Genomic DNA, 24068 nt, shown 5'->3' with positions numbered 1-24068 from the left:
TCCCTGTCTGATTCTGAGGGCCGTGACCTGTCTGCTACAGCACCCCGCCTCCTACAATCACAGAGAAAAGAAAAGAGGTGCATCTCCTTTCCTGAAGGTTTTCAAGAATAAAAGACACCAACATCCACGTGGTGATAACCTGACTTCCCTTCCTCACAGGTGGTGTGGGTGACAGCCACCTTCCCCTACATCATCCTTTTGGTCCTGCTGGTGAGGGGGGCCACCCTCCCTGGAGCCTGGAGAGGTGTTCTCTTCTACTTGAAACCCAACTGGCAGAAACTCCTGGAGACAGGGGTAAGACAGTGAGGAAAACGGTGTGCGCCTCTCTGTCATTTTGCCAAGTGCAACTAATCCTCCCTGTAGGACAGTAGCAACAACTAAAAATGTGGGTTCAATGGCAAGTCTGCAGTGATGCTTTCAATCAGAAATACAAGCATGGAAAGTCCAGCTGAGGTCACTGGCTTGGCTTGTGCCCACATGCAGAAGAGAAACCACATCTGTTGGCATTGGCTAGGTGGCCATCCCTGGAACCAGCCTGGCGAGCTGCTGGTTTGTGTCTGCACACAGCCACGTGGAGGCACGAGGCGTTGGCCCTGCTGGCACCCCCGCAGCCCAGGGCCAGCCCTCACCCTTCCTCTGCTGTGTTCCAGGTGTGGGTGGATGCTGCCGCTCAGATCTTCTTTTCTCTTGGTCCTGGCTTTGGGGTCTTACTGGCTTTTGCTAGCTACAACAAATTCAACAACAACTGTTACCAGTGAGTATCGGGGCCCCCCAAGCAAAGCCTAAAAGTGGGGTGAGTGTAAGTCAGCCGATCTGGGGGAAGTTGATTAAACCAATGGCCTCAAACCTGGCTGGGCTCAGGCCATGTTGACTCTGACCCTCAGGGGTGCCATCGGTCCCTGATCAATTCACCCTTAGCCAGAGCCTCACCCGGGCCACTCAGGGGCTGAGAGAGGCCCAGGCCACTTCCATTTTGTGAGTCTCTGTAAATTTAAAAAAACCAATTAAGAAATTCTAAAGCAGGTTTACAAAAATGGCAACAGGCACTAAATGTTTGTATTTGACTTATTGTATTTAACAACACAATTATAATGTGATCATTTGTTTATGTATATATAGACACAGAAAGTATAATTATTAAGCAGTATTTTTTTCTTTTTTGTGTGTGTTTTGTTACTCCTCACCCAAGGATATTTTTTCCTTTTTTTTTTAGAGTGGAAGGGAGTGGGGTGGGGGGAGAGAGAGAGAGAGAGAGAGAGAGAGAGAGAGAGAGAGAGAGAGAAATTAATTTGATGCCTCCCACACTCGCCCCAACCAGAGGCCTGGATCAAACCTGCAACCCAGACACATGCCCTTGACCGGGAATTGAACTCTTGACCCTTCGGCACGCAGGCGGATGCTCTCATCACTGAGACAGGCAGGGCTGATTGAACTATTTTGGCCAACACAAAACACCATAATTTTTATGGTAAAATCTTATTTCAGAAATGTTGATAAAAGAAAGTATTGCACCAATTTTGATGTAAATATCACTCACCATCTTTAGAGTTGACTTTGTTTTAATGTTCTATCACAGATGGCAAGGTGCAGCAATCGAATTATGCTACTCATAATTACAGAATTAATTAAAAAAAAAAAAAAGGAATTCGCACACACCCGAGCAATGCGGCCTTGCGCTGGGACACCAGCCGGAAGTCCTAGATGAGATCTTCTCTTAAAAGTGTCAGGGTGTCACTGTGGCTGTCTTGTAACCTCAGGGGCCCATGACGCAAAAGCCTACATCTGAGCGCTTCACAAATGGGAGGCCAGGGTGTCCTTTCGGCTCCCACGTAACCCGGCCCTGCTTCAGAGCAGACCTTGTTAGAAACCGAGGTCTCCGCTGTGTGGTTCACATCAGGGCGGTATTTTAAAACCACCCTGACCAGCTGTCCTCCCTGCCACGCGTGACGGTAACAGCAGCTTGTGCTTCAAGGCTGGTCCAACGGTGTGAGAGGCCGGCGCTGGGAGCGGGGAGGGACACCAGGACGGGCGTGACGTCCCTGTGAGCTCAGCCTGCTCACCCTTGCCGCACCCCGAGACAGATGCTCCTCAGGCTCCTGACTTGGAAATGTCTCAGCACCCTTGGGTTTTCTGCTCCAGAGACGCCCTGGTGACCAGCCTGGTGAACTGCATGACGAGCTTCGTTTCGGGATTTGTCATTTTCACGGTGCTTGGCTATATGGCTGAGATGAGGAAGGAAGATGTATCCGAGGTGGCCAAAGACGCAGGTAGGACCTCCTGTTCAGGTCCCTTGCTCCCGTGGAATTGCGTTGCTGCTCTTTGGAGCTTTTCAGTAACATTTGAATTATTTCTAAATTTTTTTTTTAATTTTTTCAAACATCTTAAAGAAATGTAATGCCTTGGAGATCTCAGCCCTTTCCAGGTGTTCAGGCCAGGGTGGGGATGGGGCAGCTCCCTGGACACCCAGTACCAGGGCCTTGAATACACTATGGGCTCCCCCTCCCCTTCTGTCTCAGGCCCCAGCCTGCTCTTCATCACATATGCGGAAGCCATCGCCAACATGCCGGCGTCCACCTTCTTTGCCATCATCTTCTTCTTGATGTTGATCACACTGGGCTTGGATAGCACAGTGAGTGGCTGGGGAGGGAAGGATGGAGAGGAGGGGGGAAAGGAGGAGGTGGAGGAAGGGGAGTGGAAAAAGGAAGTTGTACCCTTTCCTTCCCATCCTGGCCCCCCCCGCCCCCCCCTCCCTGCCAGGTGGTGTTGGCTGCCCCCTCGTGGTGCTTCCCCAGCTCCCAATTCACTCCTCATTGACTGTGCTTACCACTCTAGTACCTTAGAGAGTCATTGATGGGGTGACTGGGAGCATATCCACAAGCACAGGCCAGGGGCTGAGCCTCTGAGCTGCTATTACTGTGCACGGTCCCATGACCTGATGGCAGCAGCGAAAGGCCAGGGCAAGGTCGCCTGCGTCTCGGTGCCCTGCCGCCCATATCCAGCTCTGTGCCTTGCTCTTAGCATGGACTGAGTCTGGGCTTGGAGTTGGTGTTTCTGGCGCAGCCAAAGGCTCCCCAAGGGACCTCCCCTAAAAAGTCCTCTCCACGTGCTGTGTTTTCCTTCCTTCGTGTCCTTAGGGGTGGGCTCTAAAGGACTGTAAACAGGAAAAGGTATTTGCAGTGAGGGCTGCTGATCATGAGCAGCTTGGCCAGTCTTAACCCCGCCCTCCTGTTCACCGTCCTAGAAGGTAACCGCTTTGGGCCAAAGCCTCCCCTGTGACCACGTGTGCGTCCCTCTCAGTTTGCAGGCCTGGAGGGGGTGATCACGGCGGTGCTGGATGAGTTTCCGCATATCTGGTCCAAGCGCCGGGAGTTGTTGGTGCTCGGTGTGGTCGTGACCTGCTTCTTCGGGTCCCTGTTCACCCTGACTTTTGTGAGTATCCCAACTCGGCTTTGAGTCACCCTCCCCGAGGGCAGGAGAACGAACGCTTCAAGCCATTCCTTTCCTTCCATCCCACATGGTGCCCTGGCTTTGGGGCCAAAGGGGCGGGGGGAGGGAGACTTATAAAAAGCTTGTCATCAAAGATAAAAAGGAAAGTTGTTTCTAGTGGCATCTGTCCGTAGAATCTGGAGACTCTTGGCATTTTACAGTAGATTCAACTAGATTTCAGGCTTGGCTGCACATCTGGAGAAAAACTAAGATTTGCTTTTCCAGTGTATTCCCAGTCCCTTGTGCTGCTTTCGTGGCAATATTGCCCTGATGTCCGGATGTGCAGAACATCTGGAGGCTGGCGTCCTGGGTTTGCAATGTCACCTGGTCTCCTCCAGAGACCTTGCAATGGTGAAGACGTCAGATCCCCTCCAGTGATTTTTTTTTTTTTTTTTTTTTTGGTAGCTGAAGCAAATACTGTAAAACGGACATCAGATAAGTACCCACAGATTTCCTAAGCTTGTGTCCTGTCTCAAGGCAGATTTTGCAGATACGAATCTTCAAACCATGACCCAGTGTCTGTGGGGCTTCGATAGGGTGCTGGGACCCTGAGCAGGACCTGAGGGACGTATGAGTTAGGGCAGAAGGTATGACCCGTGTACTCGGTGGGTCTGGTATTGTGGAATCTCCCAGATTCAGCCGCCCCCCTCCCAAATATATTTTTATTGATTTCAGAGAGGAAGGGAGAAGGAGATATAGAAACATCAATGATGAGAGAGAATCATCACTGGGCTGCCTCCTACACGCCCCTCACTGGGGATCCAGCCTGCAACCCAGGCATGTGCCCTGACCAGGAATCGAACCGTGACCTCCTGGTTCATAGGTCGATGCTCAACCACTGAGCCACACCGGCAGGGCCCAGATTCAGTCTTTAGGGACCGGGATTCTCTAAGGTAGAGTATACACAGTAGGTGTTCGGTAAATTGAAGAAAGTTGAAAATAGATGAAGGCCCTTTTGAGTTTGTCTCTTAAAACTTAGTGCGAGAGGAAACACGGAGGGAGCACTCCATTGGGAGGGGAGAGGCCTCGAGGGGTGGAATCTGGTCCACCCTGAGGCCAGTCCAAAAGGCCTTTATATTAGGTCCACGGTGGGACTTCCCAGAATTATCCTTCGTTGAGGCCCCTCTGGTAAAGAGGAGGCAATGCCTCAGGCGAACCCTGACCAGGGCCTGATCGCCTTCGCAGGGCGGGGCCTACGTGGTGAAGCTGCTGGAGGAGTACGCCACGGGGCCCGCCGTGCTCACCGTTGCCCTGGTGGAAGCGATGGCTGTGTTCTGGTTCTACGGTAAGATGCTTCCTCCCACCAGCCACAGTCCTTTCTCTGGCGCCCACAGCCACCAGACTGGAGAAGGGCTGATTTCACCGAAGGGCAGGGCGGGTGCGAGATGTCACCTGCTGGCGGGTCTGTGCGATAAGCTTAGGTGAGTGCCTTCCTCAGGAACAGGCCTCCTCCCTGCCACCCTCTCACAGCAGGTCGCTTTACCCTGCGGAGGATGTTTCTTCCCCTTTGAGGTTATTTTATTTATTTACTTACTTCCTCACCCCAGGATATTTTTGCATTGATTTTTAGAGAGAGGGAAAGACAGAGAGAAATATCGTTGTGAGAGAAACACATCGATTGGTTGCCTCTTACATAAGCCCTGAGCAAGGCTGGAGAGGAGCCTGCAACCGAGGTACGAGGTACGTGCCCTTGACTGGAAGTGAACCCGGGACCCCTCGGTCCGCAGGCCAATGCTCTATCCACTGAGCCAGATTGGCTAGGGCTACTCTCTGAGTTTAAATGTTTACCCGGTGGAGACAGGCTGAAGCAGCTCACCCACAGTGGATGCTTACCCTCCTGACTGGCTGTGAGAACTGGGCGGAACACAGAGACGCAGGGCCTGGTGAAGGCATGTGCAGGGACCATATCCCACTGTCATACAGAGTAGCCCTCAGCGTACATTTCGCAAGCAGGGGCTCCCCGCAGAGTCCCGAGGCAGAAGTTAGGAGTTTATCTTCTAGGGAGGAGGCAAGAATGTTCCTGTTTGGGTGATCTGCCCTGGAAAAACCGCCTCAGTTCCTGGGATCGAATCTGATCATAATGAAGCCACTGGGAAGGAGCACACACAGTGAGCTCACCTGGGTCCCCTGGCAGGAGTCCCAGGAGCCCCTGGGTGGGGCTGGTGTGGGCACAGGCAATCGAAGTGAAGACAACCAGGTTCAGGGATGCCTCTCTTTATCTTTAAAATCCAGAAGAGATGAATTCATTCTGAAAATGTATTTATTTTCCTAGTTCCTATGATAATAAAACAGCTTTAGATTGTTTGTCATTACGTATAACTAGATGCCTGGTGCACGGATTCGTGAACTGGTGGGGTCCCTCAGCCTGGCCTGCACCCTCTCGAAATCCGGGATCCCTCGGGGGATGTCAGACTGCTGGTTTCGGCCTGATCCTCGCAGGCTGGCCAGGGATTGGGCCGAAAGCGGCAGTCCGACATCCCCCGAGGGATGTAGTAGTGCGCAAAGCAGCAGGCGGCTGGGGAGGAGCCCAAGCCCGCACGGCTCCCACTCATCCTGGCCCTGCTGTGCCTGCTGCCGCTGCTGCCGCCGCTGCCGCTCAGGAGGCTCGCTGAGCAGCGCTCCCGCTGTCAGAGCACACTGACCACCAGGGGGCAGCTCCTGCGTTGAGCATCTGCCCCCTGGTGGTCAGTGTGCATCATAGTGACTGGTCACATGGTCGACTGGTCACTTAGGGTTTTATATAGATAGATATGAAGAGGGGGGTAGGTTTTGAGTTGCATGTGAGTCCACTTTTTAAAAAAGAAGTCCTCCCCACCTCCTCAGCAATTCAGACGACAACGTTCAAGTGTGTGCACCACTCTAGACCTGCCCGAGGTATTGCCAGGCTCTCTCAGGGAAGCAAGCGCCAGGCACCCTTCCTGCCCCTTCTCAATTTCTCACCAGCCAGGGTCTCACTTCCCACTTCCATGCCAGTTACTTTGACAGAGGAACCTTGATCGTGCTCTGCCAGGTGGCTGGGCCGTGCTGTGGTTAAAATGGCCTCTTGGAGGTTTCCCGTACATGGTCTTAAGGTCCAAGTCAGTCCCTGTCGAGCGGGTTCGTCATTCCTAACTAAATCATAACTTTCTTTTCCACAGTAGCAATAAAATAAAATGTGTGCTGGGATCTTAGAAAGGCAGTGTGGGCACCAAGAGGGGGCTTTAGTTCTCTCCGCAGAGGTCCCCCTACCCACCCTACTCCACGTGGAAAGAACTTGCTTGCTCTGAAATGCGATTCTGGGACAAGTCCTCTGTCCCACTTTCAGACCAGATTGGTGCCTGAGCCCCGGGCGCACGAGACAGTTCAGAGCTGCTGCTCTCTCTGAGGGACCGGACAGCCCGCGTCCTCTCGCAGTGATCAGTCTCTCTCCCCGGCTGGTTGCAGGCATCACCCAGTTCTGCAGCGACGTGAAGGAGATGCTGGGCTTCAGCCCCGGATGGTTTTGGAGGATCTGCTGGGTGGCCATCAGCCCTCTCTTTCTCCTGGTGAGTTGTTATTTCCCTCCTCCTTCCGGCCCTGGAGAAAGACCCACTCAAACACTTACAAGAAATAAATCCTATCCAAGTGAAACATACACAGGAAAGGGTCCATTCCATGCAATGTTATAGACTCTATAATATAGAGTGAGCCCACTTTTGTAGCCAAAATCATACCAAGAAGCAACACGATGAGCTGAAGCCCCTCTGTGTCCCCTCCCAGTCACCCTGCCCTCCCCATGGCTAACCACTCTTCTGACTTTCGCCACCATAGCGTCAGCTGGGCCTCGGAGGCCTTATTGCTTCCTTCCCCTGCTCAGGGATCATGATAAACAACAGTTATCGAACAGTAAGCACCAGGCCAGACGTGGTATCACTTTCAATCCTCACTACAATTCTGTGACATAGTATAGCTCTAATACCCCAGTTCACATTTAAGGAAATTGAGGCTTAGAGACGCTAAGTAAAGGGTCGGAGGTCACATGACCATTAAGAACTGTTCAAGGCTGGGAAAGGATTTACTGGGCTGCTCACGAGGCCCTGGGCAGGGTCCTAGTGATTTTGTGTCCATTTTCCTTTCTTTTTTAAAAATATGTTTTTATTGATCTCAGAGAGGAAGGGAGAGGGAGTGAAGATAGAAACTTCAATGATGAGAGAGAGTCACTGATTGGCTGCCTCCTGCACACCCCACACCGGGGATCGAGCCCACAACCTGAGCATGTGCCCTGATGGGAATCGAACAGTGACCTCCTGGTTCATAGGTTGATGCTCAGTCACTGAGCCACGCTGGCCAGGCTTGTGTCCATTTTCTTAAAGACGCCCCCCACCCCCCACACAGGCCCTCACGTATGACCTGAATCCAAAGTAGAATCTCCTTATGGCCGAAGGACCTGGGTGAGAAAGTTTGGGTTCAGCGGTTGCCCATGTGCCAGGACGTGTTCAGTGGCCACAGCACCTTTGCTGCATGTGCCCTGTGTTGCCCTGGTGTCCGTCCGAAGGAGATGTCTGCCAATGATGGAAGGCGCCCTGCTAGCACCCCAAGTGCGCTCTGAGGTGGCCCGGGGGAAAGCCACGCCGTGCACATCGGCAGGGCTGCCGTCCCGGTCTCCATGTACCTGTAGTTTTATTTGGGGAGGGAGAGCTTTTCTGTCTTTTAGCGCCAGAAAGATTATTAGACTTCCTCCCTCATAAGCTTCCGCTTACTAGAAGCGCCTGGGCCATCCATTTTCCTCGGGACGTCTCTGCCTTTGGCACACGGCTGTGCCTTTCCCCTCTTTGAAAACAGCCCTTCTTGCGATTTGTTTGGACTTTCTCAGGGAAGCCCTTTATTGTCGGTACTTTTTGTACAGCATATGAGCCTCTGAGACGGACGACATGCTCACCTGGCCTTCTCAATGCTGCCCGTGCCTCTCCCAGAATTCCTCTTGGGGGTCCCAAAACCTGAGCCAGCCGAGCAGCAGGAACGCCCAGTGGCTCTGGTGTGGGCTCTGGGCTCCAGGGTTCCCCTAGATCCGTGGTCGGCAAACTCCACATGCGGCTCTTTGGCCCCTTGAGTGTGGCTCTTCCACAAAATACCACGGCCTGGGCGAGTCTATTTTGAAGAAGTGGCGTTAGAAGAAGTTTAAGTTTAAAAAATTTGGCTCTCAAAAGAAATTTCAGTCGTTGTACTGTTGATATTTGGCTCTGTTGACTAATGAGTTTGCTGACCACTGCCCTAGACCTTGCCCGGCTGTTCCTTATTGCCTTATCAGCTCCCTGTCGCTTTTAGAGATATTAGAAACATATCCATTTTAGAATCCAGAAATGGTAGTTGTTTTCAGCGAGAGGGTTGGTCTGAATCACCTGCCTGCCATTACTAGAAGTCGAAGTCCTGACATAAATGGGTTATTAATTTATGTTATTACCAGTGCTTCTATGTAATCTACTTAAATCCTTTCATTTGTTTTTCAAAGGAAGGAGAGAGACTGGATTAGTTTCTTGAGGGAAGACGTCGTGTTTGTTTGTTTCCTTCAGCAGTCCCCACACAGGCAGGAAATGTCCAGTGCTGAAATTTGGGAGAGGCAACTGAGGCACTCAACACAGACATAAAATTTAAGGGGGCACCCCAAATCTCAGCAATCAAGATAAATACTATTTTTTTGTTGTTGTTAATCCTCACCTGAGGATATTTTCTCCATTGGTTTTTAGAGAGAGTGGAAAGGAGAGAGGGAGGGAGGGAGAGAGAGAGAAACCTCAATGTGAGAGAGACACATCAATTGGTTGCCCCCCGCTCATGCTCCGACTGGGGCCAGGAATTGAACGTGCAACCCAGGCACGTGCCCTTGACTGGGAACGGAACATGAGACCCTTTGGTGCACGGGCCTATGCTCCAACCCCTGAGCCTCACCGGCCAGGGCTGTAAATGCTATTTTAATGCAATATTTTTTTTAGATCTGAAATTAATGCCAAAAAAAATCCCTGATGAACAAAATATCAACATTTAAAACAGAGACAGGATCCAACCCTGCACTGGGATGACTTACCTCACTCCCCTCGCCCTAATCTGGTCGTGTCGGTTCCTGTCTTTTTAACATATTGCGTTCAGATATTACTTATTTTGATTCCTGAAAATTTGGCCCCTTTAAGTGTTGCGCCCGAGGTCAGTGCCTCACATCTCGACCTGATCCTGGCCCCAGGCTTTTACTGTTTTCACTTCTGTGAACTGCTGTACTGTGTTTTGGTGTCCAGCAAGATCTACGTGCAGATCTGGGTCCAGACACATTACTCATGATTCCTGTGATGTCCGCTTTACTCATGTCCTGTAGAGGCAAGTGCTCCGGGCACGATGAAGAGGAGGCACATCTGTCTTCCATTTCTGGGTTTACTTAAACAGATCCCCTGCTCTGGGCTTTTTAAGGCTGCTTTAGGTAAACAGTGAGTAGCTTACTAAAAATAATCTTTGTCACTGAAGCCAAGTTACAAAAAAAGAAAATATTGTCTATGAGCAAGGAGAGCCTGGGACGTGTAAAGGGGTGAGGCTGGGAGGTGCAAAGGGGTGAGGCTGGGACGTGCAAAGGCTGGGAGGTGTAAAGGGGTGAGGCTGGGACGTGTAAAGGGGTGAGGCTGGGACGTGCAAAGGGGTGAGGCTGGGACGTGCAAAGGGGTGTCTGAAACAACGCGTCCTGGCCACAACAAAGGCTTGAGGCCTCCCTGAGCTGCACTGGACTTCACACATGACGTCAAAATGAGAGGAGTCACAGCAGGGATGGCTCCTAACCAGACCCCCCTTTCCCTGTTCCAAAAGTACCCTTAGTAGCCATGTCTGGAGTGAGGAGAGTAAGTCCAGAGAAAGGTTTGCCATTGGCGGGGCTCCTGTTTTGAAAGCTTCCTCCTGGGCTTAGGATAACACTGTTCAGAAGATGGATGTGTGTTTAACAATTTCCCATTTTATTACCTGCAGACAAAGAAAAAAAAGATATAAATAGATGTTTAACCACACAAGTAATTTACATTACTGTCTTCTTTATGATTATGAAATAAAATAAAATTAAATCAAGAGCAATAAGTATTTGGCCACAGTGGTTACTAGGCAAAAACCGATACTTACGCTCTCTCTGGAAACCAAACTGAAATAAGAAAACTCATCAACTGAGTGCTGGGAGCACACCGTGGAATTTTTCTTGGTCAAATTTTTCACTGAATTTTCAAGGAAAAAGTATATTAAGTTGCTTTTCCCTTCCATTATCCCTTTCATTACGGGGGCCTGTGGCAGGCAGTCATTCATTGTTGGGACGTCTGGGGGCACAGCCAGCCTTGTCGAGACCCCAGCTCAGGCGCTTAACGCAGAAAGCAGAGAGCTCTGGGGCAGGGAGAGGAGCACAGACCCAGGAACCTCGTTATCTCTCCTGGACAGATGTGCCTTCCGTCCGACCAAAACCACCGCAGCCCGGCAATGCCGGACATGGAGCGCAGCAGAGAGCAACAGGAGGCCCTGGGGCTGCCAGGGACTGGGCTGGCAGGGGCCGCGGAGGCCCCACAGCTTATTCCTCCCCAGTCTGATCAGAGGGGCCCAACCACTTCTGGTGTCTGCCAATCTCTCCCCCTTTGCCCTGAAGGGGGGGCTGTAACTCCCTTAAATAACAGTCTGAGGTCTTGGCACCCCCACTCACTTCCCATAAACCTCAAATCAACGCTGTAGAGGTTGAGGTGGGGCGTGGGGAGGAAAGTCAAGATAAGCACCTGGCTGTTTTATTCTGCAGTAAATTAGGCACAGAAATCGGTGCGTTTCATGTGTCAGAGTTCAAGCTAAGATACTGCACACAGTTTGGGAACTTCCTGAAAGTATCTTAGCTTTACATTTGGCGTTCGTGGTATCAGAACTGTGTCTACACAGATATCGTTAAGATTTTTCACGTTTCTTGGAATTTCTGTTTTAGTTCATCATTTGCAGTTTTTTGATGAGCCCGCCACAGCTGCGACTTTTCCAGTATGATTATCCTCACTGGAGTATCGTCCTGGGTTACTGCATAGGGACCTCGTCTTTCATCTGCATCCCCACATACATCACCTACCGGCTGATCATCACTCCAGGGACATTGAAGGAGGTGTGTGCTCACTAGTGTGTGTGTGTGTTTGTGTCTCTGTGTGTGTGTTCAAACTGGTAATTGGGGAGAAAAGGATTCTCTTGTTATGTTCTATTCAAAGGCGATAAGTCCACCACATAAAATTCACCTTATATATTTATACTGGAGGCCCAATGCACGAAAATTTGTGCAAGAGTAGGCCTTCCTTCCCCCGGCTGCTGGCACCGCTTCCCTCTAGCCCCGGCTTCGTCCAGAGTGACGCCCAGAAGGATGTCTGGTTTAATTAGCATATTACCCTTTTATTGTTATTGATAACTTAAACCGTGTAGACCTCGCACGGCTGCCACTATCCTCTTAAGGCATTTCCCATAACCCTCAAATCAACAGTGCAGGAAGGAGCTGGTCATTTGGGATCACCTTAGTGTACAGCGTGGGGTGTATGCAGTGTCCTAAACTTACCAGATAACTCCTTTGCCTCCTGCTTGCCATTGGCATCAAATCAGTGGTGCCTGGGGCAATATACAAATTTTTATTTAAGTAGAGATTATGGTGGAAAATGTCCCTGATCATTTTTCTAACAGCAATGTAACAAGGGCTATTTTGAAAATCATCACCAAATAAGGATGTTGCCATAATATCATATTTTGGCTCAAGCCATTGGAGTAAACAAAAGAAAATTGCCATTATAGCAAGACTCATTTCAGTAATGAATAATGGGTATAAAAAATAGTAACAGAAACTTAAAATTTGCATAGAATTGTATATTTTTCAAAGCATCTTCATGTAGATTATCCCATTTTGTCATCAAAATACCTTGTGAGGTGTCCTAGCCGGTTTGGCTCAGTGGATAGAGCATCAGCCAGCAGACCAAACGGTCCCAGGTTCAATTCCGGTCAAGGGCTCATACCTCGGTTGCAGGCTCCTCCCCGACCTGGGTCCTGGTCAGGGCGTATGCAGGTGGTAATCAATCGATGTGTTTCTCTCACATTGATGTTTCTCTCTGTCTTTCCCTCTCTCCTCCACTGTCCCTAAAACTCAATGGAAAAATATCCTCTGGAGAGGATTAACAACAGCAAAAATAATAAAAGAAATAAATAAATAAAAATGCCAAAGTCTTCAAATTTTTAAAAGAAAAATACCTTGTGAGGTGGATGGGCAGGTGTTATTAGCTGACAAAGATACTGAGGCTAGGAATAATGCTGCTCAAAATGTCCCTATTTTAGTGACTTGTCCCAGGATGCACAGTACAGGGAGGCTCAGAATCCAAGGCTCCTGATTCTTGGTCCCATGCTCTCACTTTGTTGCAGCTTCTCTTTTGTCCTCACTTTGCCCTTTCATAGTTTGCTGATGTAGAAATTGGTGCTAGAGGTTAGGGAGAGGCGAGTTGCCACTTTTCATCCTATGTTGCTAGAATTAGTAGTTCAGGTGTAGGTGGGTGCTTTCGTAGGGGATCAGCTCAAAGGGGAAGAGTGGTATTTGGGGAAAGCTAGAAGAGATGGTACTCCATAATGAGCTGAACACTGAGATGGGCTGGTCTGTGGGCCCTAAGAAGCAAAACCCAAACATGAGACCAACGCACTCATCTCCCCAAAACACTTTATAAGAAACGCGAGGCAAGGGAACATAAGGCAGTTAAACATCAGCTCTTCCTGAGAACTGAGTTCATTTCTTTGTCCAAGTAGGAAAACTGAATTCTAGGTGAGCAGAACTCTGTAAGGAGTTATAATTTCCTACACCCAAACCTGTCCTGTCACACCTCATTCCTCCAAAGGGCCTCGAACTCTGGTGTTGCTTGAAACACATGCTCAGACCCAATCATTGAATTTGTTTCTTCAGGTTGTCCTTTATGGCAGTTGTGAGGGTCCTCTGGCTCTGTTGACTCAAACCCAGAGGCCAAGGTCAGGGGTGGGGACTAAGTTTAATAAATGTCAGTATTCTTTGGGCACAGACTGCACCTCAAATCTTGGTCATCTCTCTTGCAAATTCCCCATTAGCCACAAGGATATGCCACCCAAAGGTGTATACTTAACAGCTCAGATCCATCAGTGATAGAGGTAAGGCTGGTTGTAGGGCCGTCTTCGCCACAGGCCATCAGAGAGGGAACAGTGAGTTACCAGTCAAGGAGGACCAGGAGGGAGAAGACCTGGTCAGCGAGGGCAAGTTATTCGCCTTCTCGTGGCCTTAAAATGTGCTCGTTGGACAGGATTAACATTTCCCAAATGTTCATGTTTTTTGAAAATACATTTTTATTGATTTCAGAGAGGAAGGGAGAGGGAGAGAGAGAGATAGAAACATCAATGATGAGAAAGAATCATTGATCGCCTGTCTCCTGTACATCCCATGCTGGGGATGGAGCCCACAACCCGAGCATGTGCCCTGACTGGGAATCGAACTGTGACCTCCTGGTTCATAGGTCGACACTCAATCACTGAGCCACGCCAGCGAGGCCCAATTGTTAATATATTTTAAGGATCAGTTGTTCCATGGCTTATCAGCAGGCAATACTGCTGGGGGAAAAGGTTATGTAGTCAAAAATTTTTGGAGAATGCTGGGTCAAGGCAAGTTGAATAGGTTTCTTTACTGCAGGACTTCCCCAAAGCTTTAACATGCCCACATGCATCTTAGTCTCCGAGAGCGATAAAGCATGCCATGTTTTTTTTGCCAAGAACACCAAGGGACTGTAATTATTCATGAATACCGTACTTGATGGCCTATATCATTCTGACTATGAGGGAGGCTTCATATGAAATGTTAATATGGTGAAAAACATAAAGACTAAGAGAAAGGAAAGTTTCTTAACTCTTGTGGGCCCCGGCCATACACCAGGTTGGAGTTTGTAGAGCCACCACTTGCCCCCCTGTAATTTGGAGGATATCACATTCATCTGCAGCTGGAAGTCATCAGCTCCATTCGGTCATTCACAGAAGCCCCTGGTACTCTGCACAAGATACTGGTCCCTGATAAGTAAGCATCCAACAGTGATCCATTTCTTAGATGATCACCTTGCAGAAGGCCAGGGCTGGCAAATTTTGAGAGTCATAGTAGTCTGGCCACTGAAATGCTGCCAAAATACGAAAACAAGGGTGGGCCTGGCATACTGGGGGAATCAGCAGCCAGAGGGGCAGCAGAGTAGGTCGGTGGGGGCCAGGGTGCAATGTGGGTCATCGTACACCTCCGTGCTTTCTTCTCTTTCTGTACAACTCTTGAGACTAGAGTGATCTTTGCCCAGTTCCCAATTAGCAAGATATTATTGTGTAACCAGGCTACATATTCCATTTAATCGGCTTACATACTTCTGTCTAATCAGGTTACATGGTCATCTTCGGGGAAGGATGGTTTGTGAAATGTTGCTTTCTATAACTTCACATTTCAAAGCATCTGATAGACACTGCAGGAATCCCCTTTTAAATGGGTTTCCTGTGTGAGATTTCAGTATTTGAATGTTAAGATCATTAGGAACACAACATGTACAATTTTGTGAATTTCATTAACTATGAGAATGGCACTTTTTGAATTCCATAGGCCCTGCTCATCAAAGAAGAACTAGAACCAGGAAATAAAAAAGATTGAGGGGGACTATGTACTTAAAAAAAAATGTACTTATTGATTCGAGAGAGAGAGCGAGAACATCGATTTGTTGTTCCACTTACTTATGCATTCATTGGTTGTTTCTTGTATGTGCCCTGACCAGGGATTGAACCCTCAATCTTGGCGTATCAGGATGACCCTCTAACCAACTGAGCTACCAGGCCAGGGCCATGGACTACGTTCTTTTTAATCTGAAATAAAAAGGACAACTAGTAGAGCTTCTCCTAAAATCAGTAAATAAAAAAAAGCTTTCGGATCCAATTTTGCCTGCTTATACCGTAGTCATACTTTGCCATCAAAGATTTTACGAAGCAACTTCATAAAGATTTTTCTAAGCCTCTGCAGCGCTGCTGTTTTTCCTCCTCCACCTCCCCGAGCTGCTTCATGTCACCCTGATGCTTTTACAAGGCGAGCTGTCCATTGCATCCACAAGCCCAAGCATATTTCAGATCTGCCTTGAAGCTTCTGTGTACCTCAGCTGTTTCTAACGTAAAAGTTCTCAGCTTCTCCCCCGTGATGAGGACTATGGCAGAATGAGATTACTGTAGGAGTGATTTCAATGGTCACATCTTTTAAAATGCAATTCTGTGGTGAGTTGTACCCTGGTATGAACGGACCAGTATGCCTTTACAGGTGGATTCATTAAATCAGTAACATCCTGGCTATTACATGGCTGACGGCACTATGCGCTCTGCCTGTAGTGTGTATGCAGGGCTGAGGGCGGGAGGGCGCCAGGACCCAGCACTCACTCTGCTTCCCGAGCCCTGTGGCCACATGAAAACTCCTCCTTCCAGAGAAAAAGATGTGTTTTCCTAGGTCTTCAAAAGCATGTTACAGGCCAGCAGAGGTTCTATTGAAGGCCCATTTTCTCCCTTTAGGGATACAATGACTTTCATAATTAGTTTACAGATGCCTATAGTTCCTGAATATTCCATTTCAGTTCACCCTTGAGAATGAATAAATTAGGAATTCTTTTGAGACTTTTCCAACTTACTATTAAATGCCATTAGAATGCTATTTAAACTTTGTTGTAATATCTTTTCAATACTGTTAAATCACAAGAATGTTTATAACATCATATTTTCTTTCCCACAGCGTATTATTAAAAGTATCACTCCAGAAACACCAACAGAAATTCCCTGTGGGGACATCCGCTTGAATGCCGTTTAAAACGCTTCAACGAGAGGAGAGTGAGTGGCTTCCCCACCACCTCTTCCTCCAGCTCTGACGAGTCGCACCGTCTTCTCCCTCCAAGTGAATGAGTTTCCAGCTAAGCCTGACAACGGAAGAGCCTTCTTCAGAGAGACACAGTCTCCAAAGACTATGGTGCCCAGACTCTCATGGCCTCCAGCCACTTCTTTCTGTGACATCTCCTGGACATGTTACCATGTTAGACTCTGTGATGCAGCCGAACTGGATGATTTTGGATGCGTGAGGGTGTGTATGGAGGTGATGAAAACCGCCATGTAATCAGTTAGGACTAGGTTTAGAATCAAGTCTGTGAACGTCTACTGTATCATTTCTCGTTATGATCCTTGGTATCTGACATCTGTTTGCTTCTAAAGTCCTCATTGTCCATGGATGCATAAGCCATGTAGGAGAAAATGGGGATGCTGTCTTGCTAGCCATTTATTTTCTGAGTAGCATAGACTTTCATAGCTGGATCTACTAGACCCTTGTAACTCATGTGCTGCCGTGGAGTCAGGAGAGGAAAATATAAGAAACTAAACTGAAAACTAATGTGAGCACGTGTGTCTCTGTGTACTGTTGTTTCGGTATCTTTATTCCAATGCTTTCGGCCCATTCCGAACAATTTGCGTTTCCACTAACTTTTCTTACATCAACCCATTCCACCTACTCAAATGTGTATGAACGTTATTATCTGAAGAATATAATTACTACGGCGTGTTCTGCCCCCTCCTCCTTTTCCAGGGACACTACTGAGCCCATGCACCTTTCTTTATGGGCCAACCTTTGCTGAACTTTGTCATAATCCTGTCTTTCTCTGCTACACATTTTGTCAGCAAAGACTGTGCTACAACCCGCCACCCCACAAGTAAAGTAATAAAAGCAAAACAGCCGTATGCTAAGTGAGAAGTTATATACTTTAAAGTCATCATGGAAATCATACATTATTTAAAATGCAGGGAGAGTTACAAAAAAAAAAAGACTAAATTAGGAAGGTGAGCATAGTACTTGCTTGAGAAGCTGTTAGAGAATGAAATTCATAACTCCAAATATGAAAAAGGAAATGTTAAAAGCAGGAATATCCCTATACTGTAGAAAGCTTTTCTGGTCTACTTGAAACAGCCTGAATTTTTTCTTCAATATCAGAGTTAAGTCATTGATTTTTTATTAAAATCTGTTGTATTTAGTTCCATGGGAGGACTATTTCAAAGCCCTAAAATGTTTCCTTACTTTCTGCAGTATTGCTCTTTTCCCTCATTACTTAACTGTCTCTAAATTTTAATGGGAGAACAATACCTGAAAGTTCAGATAACTACATTAGAGGCAGAAACAAACCCGGTAACAAAGCTAATTTCTTTCTTCTTCTTAGCACCTGGAAATTTCTAAAAAAGGAAAACTTGTTTTATTTCCTCTATTAAAATGAAATAACACCCCTCTCAATTGGCTTAGTAGGCATTTCCCACAATAAACAAGATACATATTTTAGGATGGATATTAAATATGTCTGTCCTTTTGTTTCATATAGTTACAATCTAGTCAGCATTGTTTCTACATTAGGTGTTTCAAACAATTAACCTTTTCAAGAGAAGTCTTTCTCGGGAAATGACACAACATATTTCCATTGGAATTTTAGGTGGTATTCCTCTTATCAACACATCACAAAACCCATGTCAAATTGTTGGTGTACCACAAATGCAAGTTTTTGTCTGTTTCTTAAGTTACCAAAATGGGTTTTCACTGGCCAACTAATTTGGAAACAGTGTGTATTGGTGGAGTACTTCATCAGAAAAAAAGTTTTAATGTCAGCTGAAGAACCACCTTCTCAGTTAGGGAAGAGAACAGACATCAGTCCTTCATTTCTGTAATTGAAGATTCCAAATATAGTAGCTTATTTCTAGCAATTTTTAAACACAGTTCAAACAACAACTATTTGAGGAGAAGGATGTACCACATCCTAATGCTAAAACACCTAACTTTCCATAGAGCATTTGCTAATTTAAAAGAAAAAAGATATTTGAAAGGTTATTCTTATTCAAATTCTAGTATTAAAGGTGTACCTTAAGATAACTTGATATATGAAAAATGTATATTTTAAAAGAAAATTAGGGACTTTAAAGAATTTGCAGTTATTTCTCTAATGGCATTTAATATGATTTGATTTACAAACAATTTTTCAGGATACTTTGTGTTGGGTGTACCAATGAGGTGCTTCAAATTCTAGATTATGGTTAATTGAATTATATAAATGGCATTTCTTTCCCCTCATTTTTACCTTCTTCTTCCACAATACTTACAAATAAGAATAAATAAAACTCTTTCACTCTTCACCTCTGTCAAAGTGGTAAAATGGTTCCAGCTGGTTTGGCACAGTGGATAGAGCGTTGCCTGAGGACTGAAGGATCTTAGCATTGCATTCCCAGTTGGGGGCATGTACCTGGGTTGCAGGCTCAATCCCTGGCCGGTCAGAGTGCATGAGGGAGGCAACCAATCCATGTGTCTCTCTCACATCAATGTTTCTCTCTCTCTCCCCTCCTCCCTCCCTTCCACTCTCTCTAAAAATCAATGGAAAAATAACAACAAAAATAGTGGTAATACGTTACTACAAAATAACCAATGTTATTTTTTACATGAAACATTTTATTTTTAAATTTTAGCAGAATTAAAGATGAGTTTTATTTGTATGAAAGTAGAGTCCCCTATTTAAGACACACAGAATGCCCCTATATTCGTTTATGCAGCAATTTAGTCATTAGTGCTCCAAGTTAGATTGTGAGACATCACAAAATGCCTTAACTTGTGGACTGTTACTGCAATAACTATTAACATCATGATAGATTTGTTCGGTCTCATTAAAAAAAAACTTCCAAACTCTTAAGTTTAAAATAGAAACCTTAATTTTAACTGTATATTGTCAAAACATTTACATATCCCCTAAAATATCACTGCATGCCATTTGCAAATAGTTAGCATCAAACTACCTAGAATTAGAGACATTAAATTTCAGTAAAAGCTAAATAATTATAACTCTTTGCAATTTGTGCAGAGCTTTAACTTATAGTGTGCTTTCACATATCTCATTTGATTATCAGAGCTCTGGGTGACAAATGTTATTCCCCCAACTTTGCAGATGAGGAGGCTGAGGCTCAAAGGATTAACTTCCTTCCCTTCTGCAGTAAGATATATCAGAGGGGGCGATTTGGTGAAATTCACGGAACAGAAAACTCTAGAACAGGTCTTATGCCTAGATTTTCTGATTGCTGGCCAAAGATTGCATGTCTATCTTTAAAATCATCATCTATAAAAGCCTAAACACACAGATTCTAAACTCAAAAGAGAAAATCATGAGGAATATGTTCTCAGCAGACAAGGGCATGCATTCTCCTATGTAATCCTATATAATAAAAGGGTAATATGCAAATCGATTGAATGGCGGAACGACCGGTTGCTATAATGTGCACTGTCCATCAGGGGGCAGATGCTCAATGCAGGAGTTGCCCCCTGGTGGTCAGAGCGCTCCCACAGGGGGAGCACTGCTCTGACAGTTGGTGAGCGCAGCGGCGGTGGCGGGAGCCTCTCCTGCCTCTGGCAGCGCTAAAAATGTCCAACTGCGGCTTAGGTCCACTCCCCACAGCCCTAAGCTGTCAGTCAGACATCCCCCGAGGGATCCTGGACTGCTAAAGGGTGCAGGCCAGGCTGAAGGTCTCCCCCTCCTGCCCCCCTGCTCCCCCGAGTGCATGAATGTCATACACTGGGCCTCTAGTCACAATATAACCATCAAAATCAGGAAAATAACTTTGATGCATTACTGCCATCTAATCTCAGATCCCATTCCACAATGTCCTTTTAGCAAAAGGATTCACTCCAGAATCATACTTGTCATGTAGTTTTTCTCTTTTGTTTCCTTCAGTTTGGAAGTTTCCTAGTCTTTCCTTGACTTTCATGAACTTGACACTTCAGAAAACTACAGGCCAGTTATTTTGTTGAATGCCCCTCAATTTGATTTGATAATTGAAAGCTCATGATTAGTTTCAGGCTGTGATTCGGCAGAAATATTGGGGGGGGGGTGCAGGGGGTGATATTGTGTTCTCACCCATCCTGTTAGATGGAACACAATTTGATTTGTTCCCATACTGGTAATGTTAACTTCAATTACTTGATTAAGATAGTGTCTGCCAGGCTTCCCATTGTATTCTTTTCTTTTTATAATTAACTAGAGGCCCAGTGCACAAAATTCATGCACAGGGTGGGGGTCTCTCAGCCAGACCTGCACCGTCTCACAATCCGGGACCCCTCAGGGGATATCCAACTGCTGGTTTGGGCCCGATCCCACAGGGATCCCTGCGGGATCGGGCCAAACTAGCAGTTGGACATCCCTTTCATAATTGGGGACCGCTGGCTCCTAACCACTCACGTGCCTGCCTGATTTCCCCTAACCCCTCTGCCTGCCTGCCTGATTACCCCTAATCACTCACCTGCCTGCCTGATCATCCCTAACTACTCGCCTGCCTACCTAATTGCCCCTAATCACTTTGCCTGCCTGCCTGATCGCCCCTAACCCCTTGCCTGCCTGATCACCCCTAACCGCCTCTGCCTGCCTGCCTGCCTCTAACCACTCTGCCTGCCTGCCTGATCACCCCTAACCGCCTCTGCCTGCCTGCCTGACCGCCTCTAACCACTCTGCCTGCCTGCCTGATCACCCCTAATCGCTTCTGCCTCACCCCCACCACCGTGGCTTCGTCCGGAAGGACGTCTGGAATGACGTCCAGAAGGTCATTCAGCTGTCCGGTCTAATTAGCATATTATGCTTTTATTATTATAGAAGATTTATATTTTGAAGGGATTGCTCTGAGACTGTGCAAATATCCTGTTTCTCATCTAACTTTCAAAACAATTATTTTTTTACAGGTTCTTATTCAGTGGATTATAATCCACTATTATTATAATTTATTTCAATGCTCAAATTGTCCCATATTTAGCCAGTGAGAGTCCTTTCAAGCTGGTTTGTGTCCTTTTGACATGTCACCCTAATTCTTGGAAAACTTTCTTTCCTTCTGGAGTAAGATAATTCAGTATCATCTTATACTTTCTCTGCCACAGTCACTCCTCCAAGAGGCTCTGATTCCTCTTCGTGAAGAATGTATTTAGAAACTAAGATCTAGGTGCTAGGTTATGCTCATTGCTCTTGGGGTGTCTGATACCAAGTCCCTTCACTGGACAGAACTCAAGTGTTTGTGTGTACATACACACGTTTGCATCTATAATTATTTCTCTATCATGAAAACAATGAATTGACACCATTATCTCCAATTCTAACACCAAACTATAAAGCTCATTCTAGTTTGTTCTTTCTGGAATCCATGAAAAACATATCCTTGGGTGAAGATTAAAAACAAGAAAAAACCCTAGCATCCCACCCATCAGAATGGCTAAAATTAAAGGACAAGATGACAAAAGATAAACAATTAACAGGTATAAGCAAGAATGTGGAGCAATTGCAACTCTCATACATTTTGAGTACATTTTGGTACTATTTCTCACAGTATCCATTAAAGCTGATATATATCCTATGGATCAGCAATTCCATTCCTAGGTATTACCCAATCAAAACATACATATGTACATACTAAAAGACAAGTACAAAAATGTTCCTAAAAGTATTATTCATAATAACCCCAAACAGAAAATAAACTCCATGTCCATCAACAGTAGATGGATAAATACTATACTATCTAGAAAACGAAATCTATGGTGTTGAAAGTCAAGGGCGGAGGCATAGGCTGGGAAGGGGTTTGAGGTTTCTTCTGTGTAAATCAATTAAATTATATATTCATGATACATTCACTTTCTTTATGCATGCTATACTACAATTTTTTTTTTAATCCTCACCCAAGGATATTTTCCCCATTGCTTTCAAGAAAGTAGAAGGGAGAAAGGGATGTGGCAGGGGGAGAGAGAAACATGGATGTGAGAAAGAGACATCCATCCGTTGCCTCCTGCACAAGCCCTAACTGAGGCCAGGAATCTAGGTGCACCGGCTGATGCTCTAACTGCTGAACCACACCTACTAGGGCTATACTACCATTTTTTAAAGATTAAGAATTTCTGTAACTTGGCATAGACTTACCATACGTGGAATCTTATTCTGAGATAGAGCTTTTGGCTATAGTAGCAGGAATCCAATTCAAACTGGCCCAAGGAAAGGTATTGGTTTAAATATCTAAAAAATATATGTGCCCCACTAGAACCAGAGATTCAAAAGCAATCAGTAGGTCTTTATCTTGCTCTTATTTCTGCTTTCTTTGGTTGGCTCTATTCTGTCAGGCAGTCAGACTCTCATTCTTTGCAACTCTGGACTTACCTCATCTTCACTATCAGCAATGCTAGTGGAAAGCATCTTTTTAAGTTCTGACAAATCTCAGAATTGGCCTAGCTTGAGTCACATACTTGGAGCCTATTCAGCCCCATTTGATCACTAGACTAAGAGTAGTTAAGGGTACTTTCCCAAGGGAAAATCAAGGCACTGTTCCCAGAAAAGGTGTGAATGAATGCAAAAGGCAAAAACATCTATGTATCTGGGGAAGGAGATAGAAGAAACCCTTAATTTGTTGCTTCTCCCTGAATTATGTCAAACTTAGTTAATAAAAGTAAGTAATACTGTTGGTCCGGCCAGCGTGGTTGCGCATCAACTTATGGACCAGGAAGTCATGGTTTGACCCCCAGTCAGGGCATGTACCTGGGTTGTGGATTCAATCCTGTGTGGGGCATGCAGGAGGCAGCTGATCAATGATTCTTATTGACGTTTCTATTTCTCTCTCCTCCCTTCCTCTCTGAAATCAGTAACAATATGTTAAAACAAAAAACAGTTGGCCCTCGAACATAGCGGGGGGGGGGGGGGGGGGGAGGGGGCGGTTGAGGGCACCAATCTCTTGTAGTCGAAATCCGTTTTGACTCCAGCAAAATTTAACTACTGGTAACCTACTGTTGACCAACCGGAAGCCTTACCAATAACATAAATGGACAATTCACATATTTTGTATGTCATGTGCATTATATACTGTACTGGCGGCCTGGTGCATTAAATTCGTGCACATTAAAAGGGGATTAATTAGAGGGAATATTTTAATATTGCTATTTGCCCTTTCTCTATAATAGAAGTGTCAGAGATGAAAGAAAATTGGTAAAATGTATATGAAAATCTTCCTCCTGTCAGAGTCTGGGGCGTGCCATGGGATCCAGTCAAGTCCCCACCCACCCGCGGCACCTCAAAATTGTGCGAGACCCAGATCCAGCCAGCCCCAACCCCATTGGGTGAGATCCAGACCCAGCCAGCCCCACCCTTGTCAAGCCCCACTAGGTGGGGGGCACAGCCTCAGGTCCCCTGGCCTGGGGCCGGGGGGCGTGGTCTGAGGTCCCTTGGCCCAGTGCCAGGGCGGGCGGCATGGCCCGAGATCCTCTGGCAAGCCCCGCTGGATGGGGGGTGCAGCCCGAGGTCCCCTGGCCCAGTGCCGGGGTGCACAGCCTGAGGTCCCCCAGCCTGGGCCGGGGCGGGGGGCGCACCTTGAGGTCCCGTCAAGCCCTGCCAGGCAGGGGTCGCAGCCTGAGGTCCCGTCAAGCCCCACAGGGCGTGGGGCACAGCCTCAGGTCCTGTACCCTGGCCCAGCGCCACGCAGGCTTAGGTCTCTGCTGATTGCTTGTTAAGGCTCATTACGGGAACTCGGCCTCCGCTGTG

General features: G+C 46.7%; 1 protein-coding gene across 1 annotated transcript in view; it reads left to right on the top strand.

Moving 5' to 3' along the window:
- SLC6A4 (solute carrier family 6 member 4) overlaps nt 1–16895 on the top strand; it is a 38775-nt gene extending 21880 nt beyond the window's left edge. The window contains exons 6-14 of the mRNA XM_080680380.1: nt 160–294; nt 651–754; nt 2140–2267; nt 2517–2629; nt 3298–3429; nt 4672–4771; nt 6910–7010; nt 11417–11584; nt 16247–16895. Coding sequence (XP_080536506.1) covers nt 160–294; nt 651–754; nt 2140–2267; nt 2517–2629; nt 3298–3429; nt 4672–4771; nt 6910–7010; nt 11417–11584; nt 16247–16321 — 1056 coding nt within the window. The 3' untranslated portion in view covers nt 16322–16895. The remainder of the gene's footprint in view (nt 1–159; nt 295–650; nt 755–2139; nt 2268–2516; nt 2630–3297; nt 3430–4671; nt 4772–6909; nt 7011–11416; nt 11585–16246) is intronic.
- The last annotated feature ends 7173 nt before the right edge of the window (nt 16896–24068 follow it).

Source organism: Plecotus auritus (assembly GCF_963455305.1).
Source record: "Plecotus auritus genome assembly, chromosome: 7".
In the NCBI taxonomy this organism is placed as follows: Eukaryota; Metazoa; Chordata; class Mammalia; order Chiroptera; family Vespertilionidae; genus Plecotus; species Plecotus auritus.
Note: the sequence above shows the minus strand (reverse complement) of the source record. Positions and strands in the feature narration are given on the sequence as shown.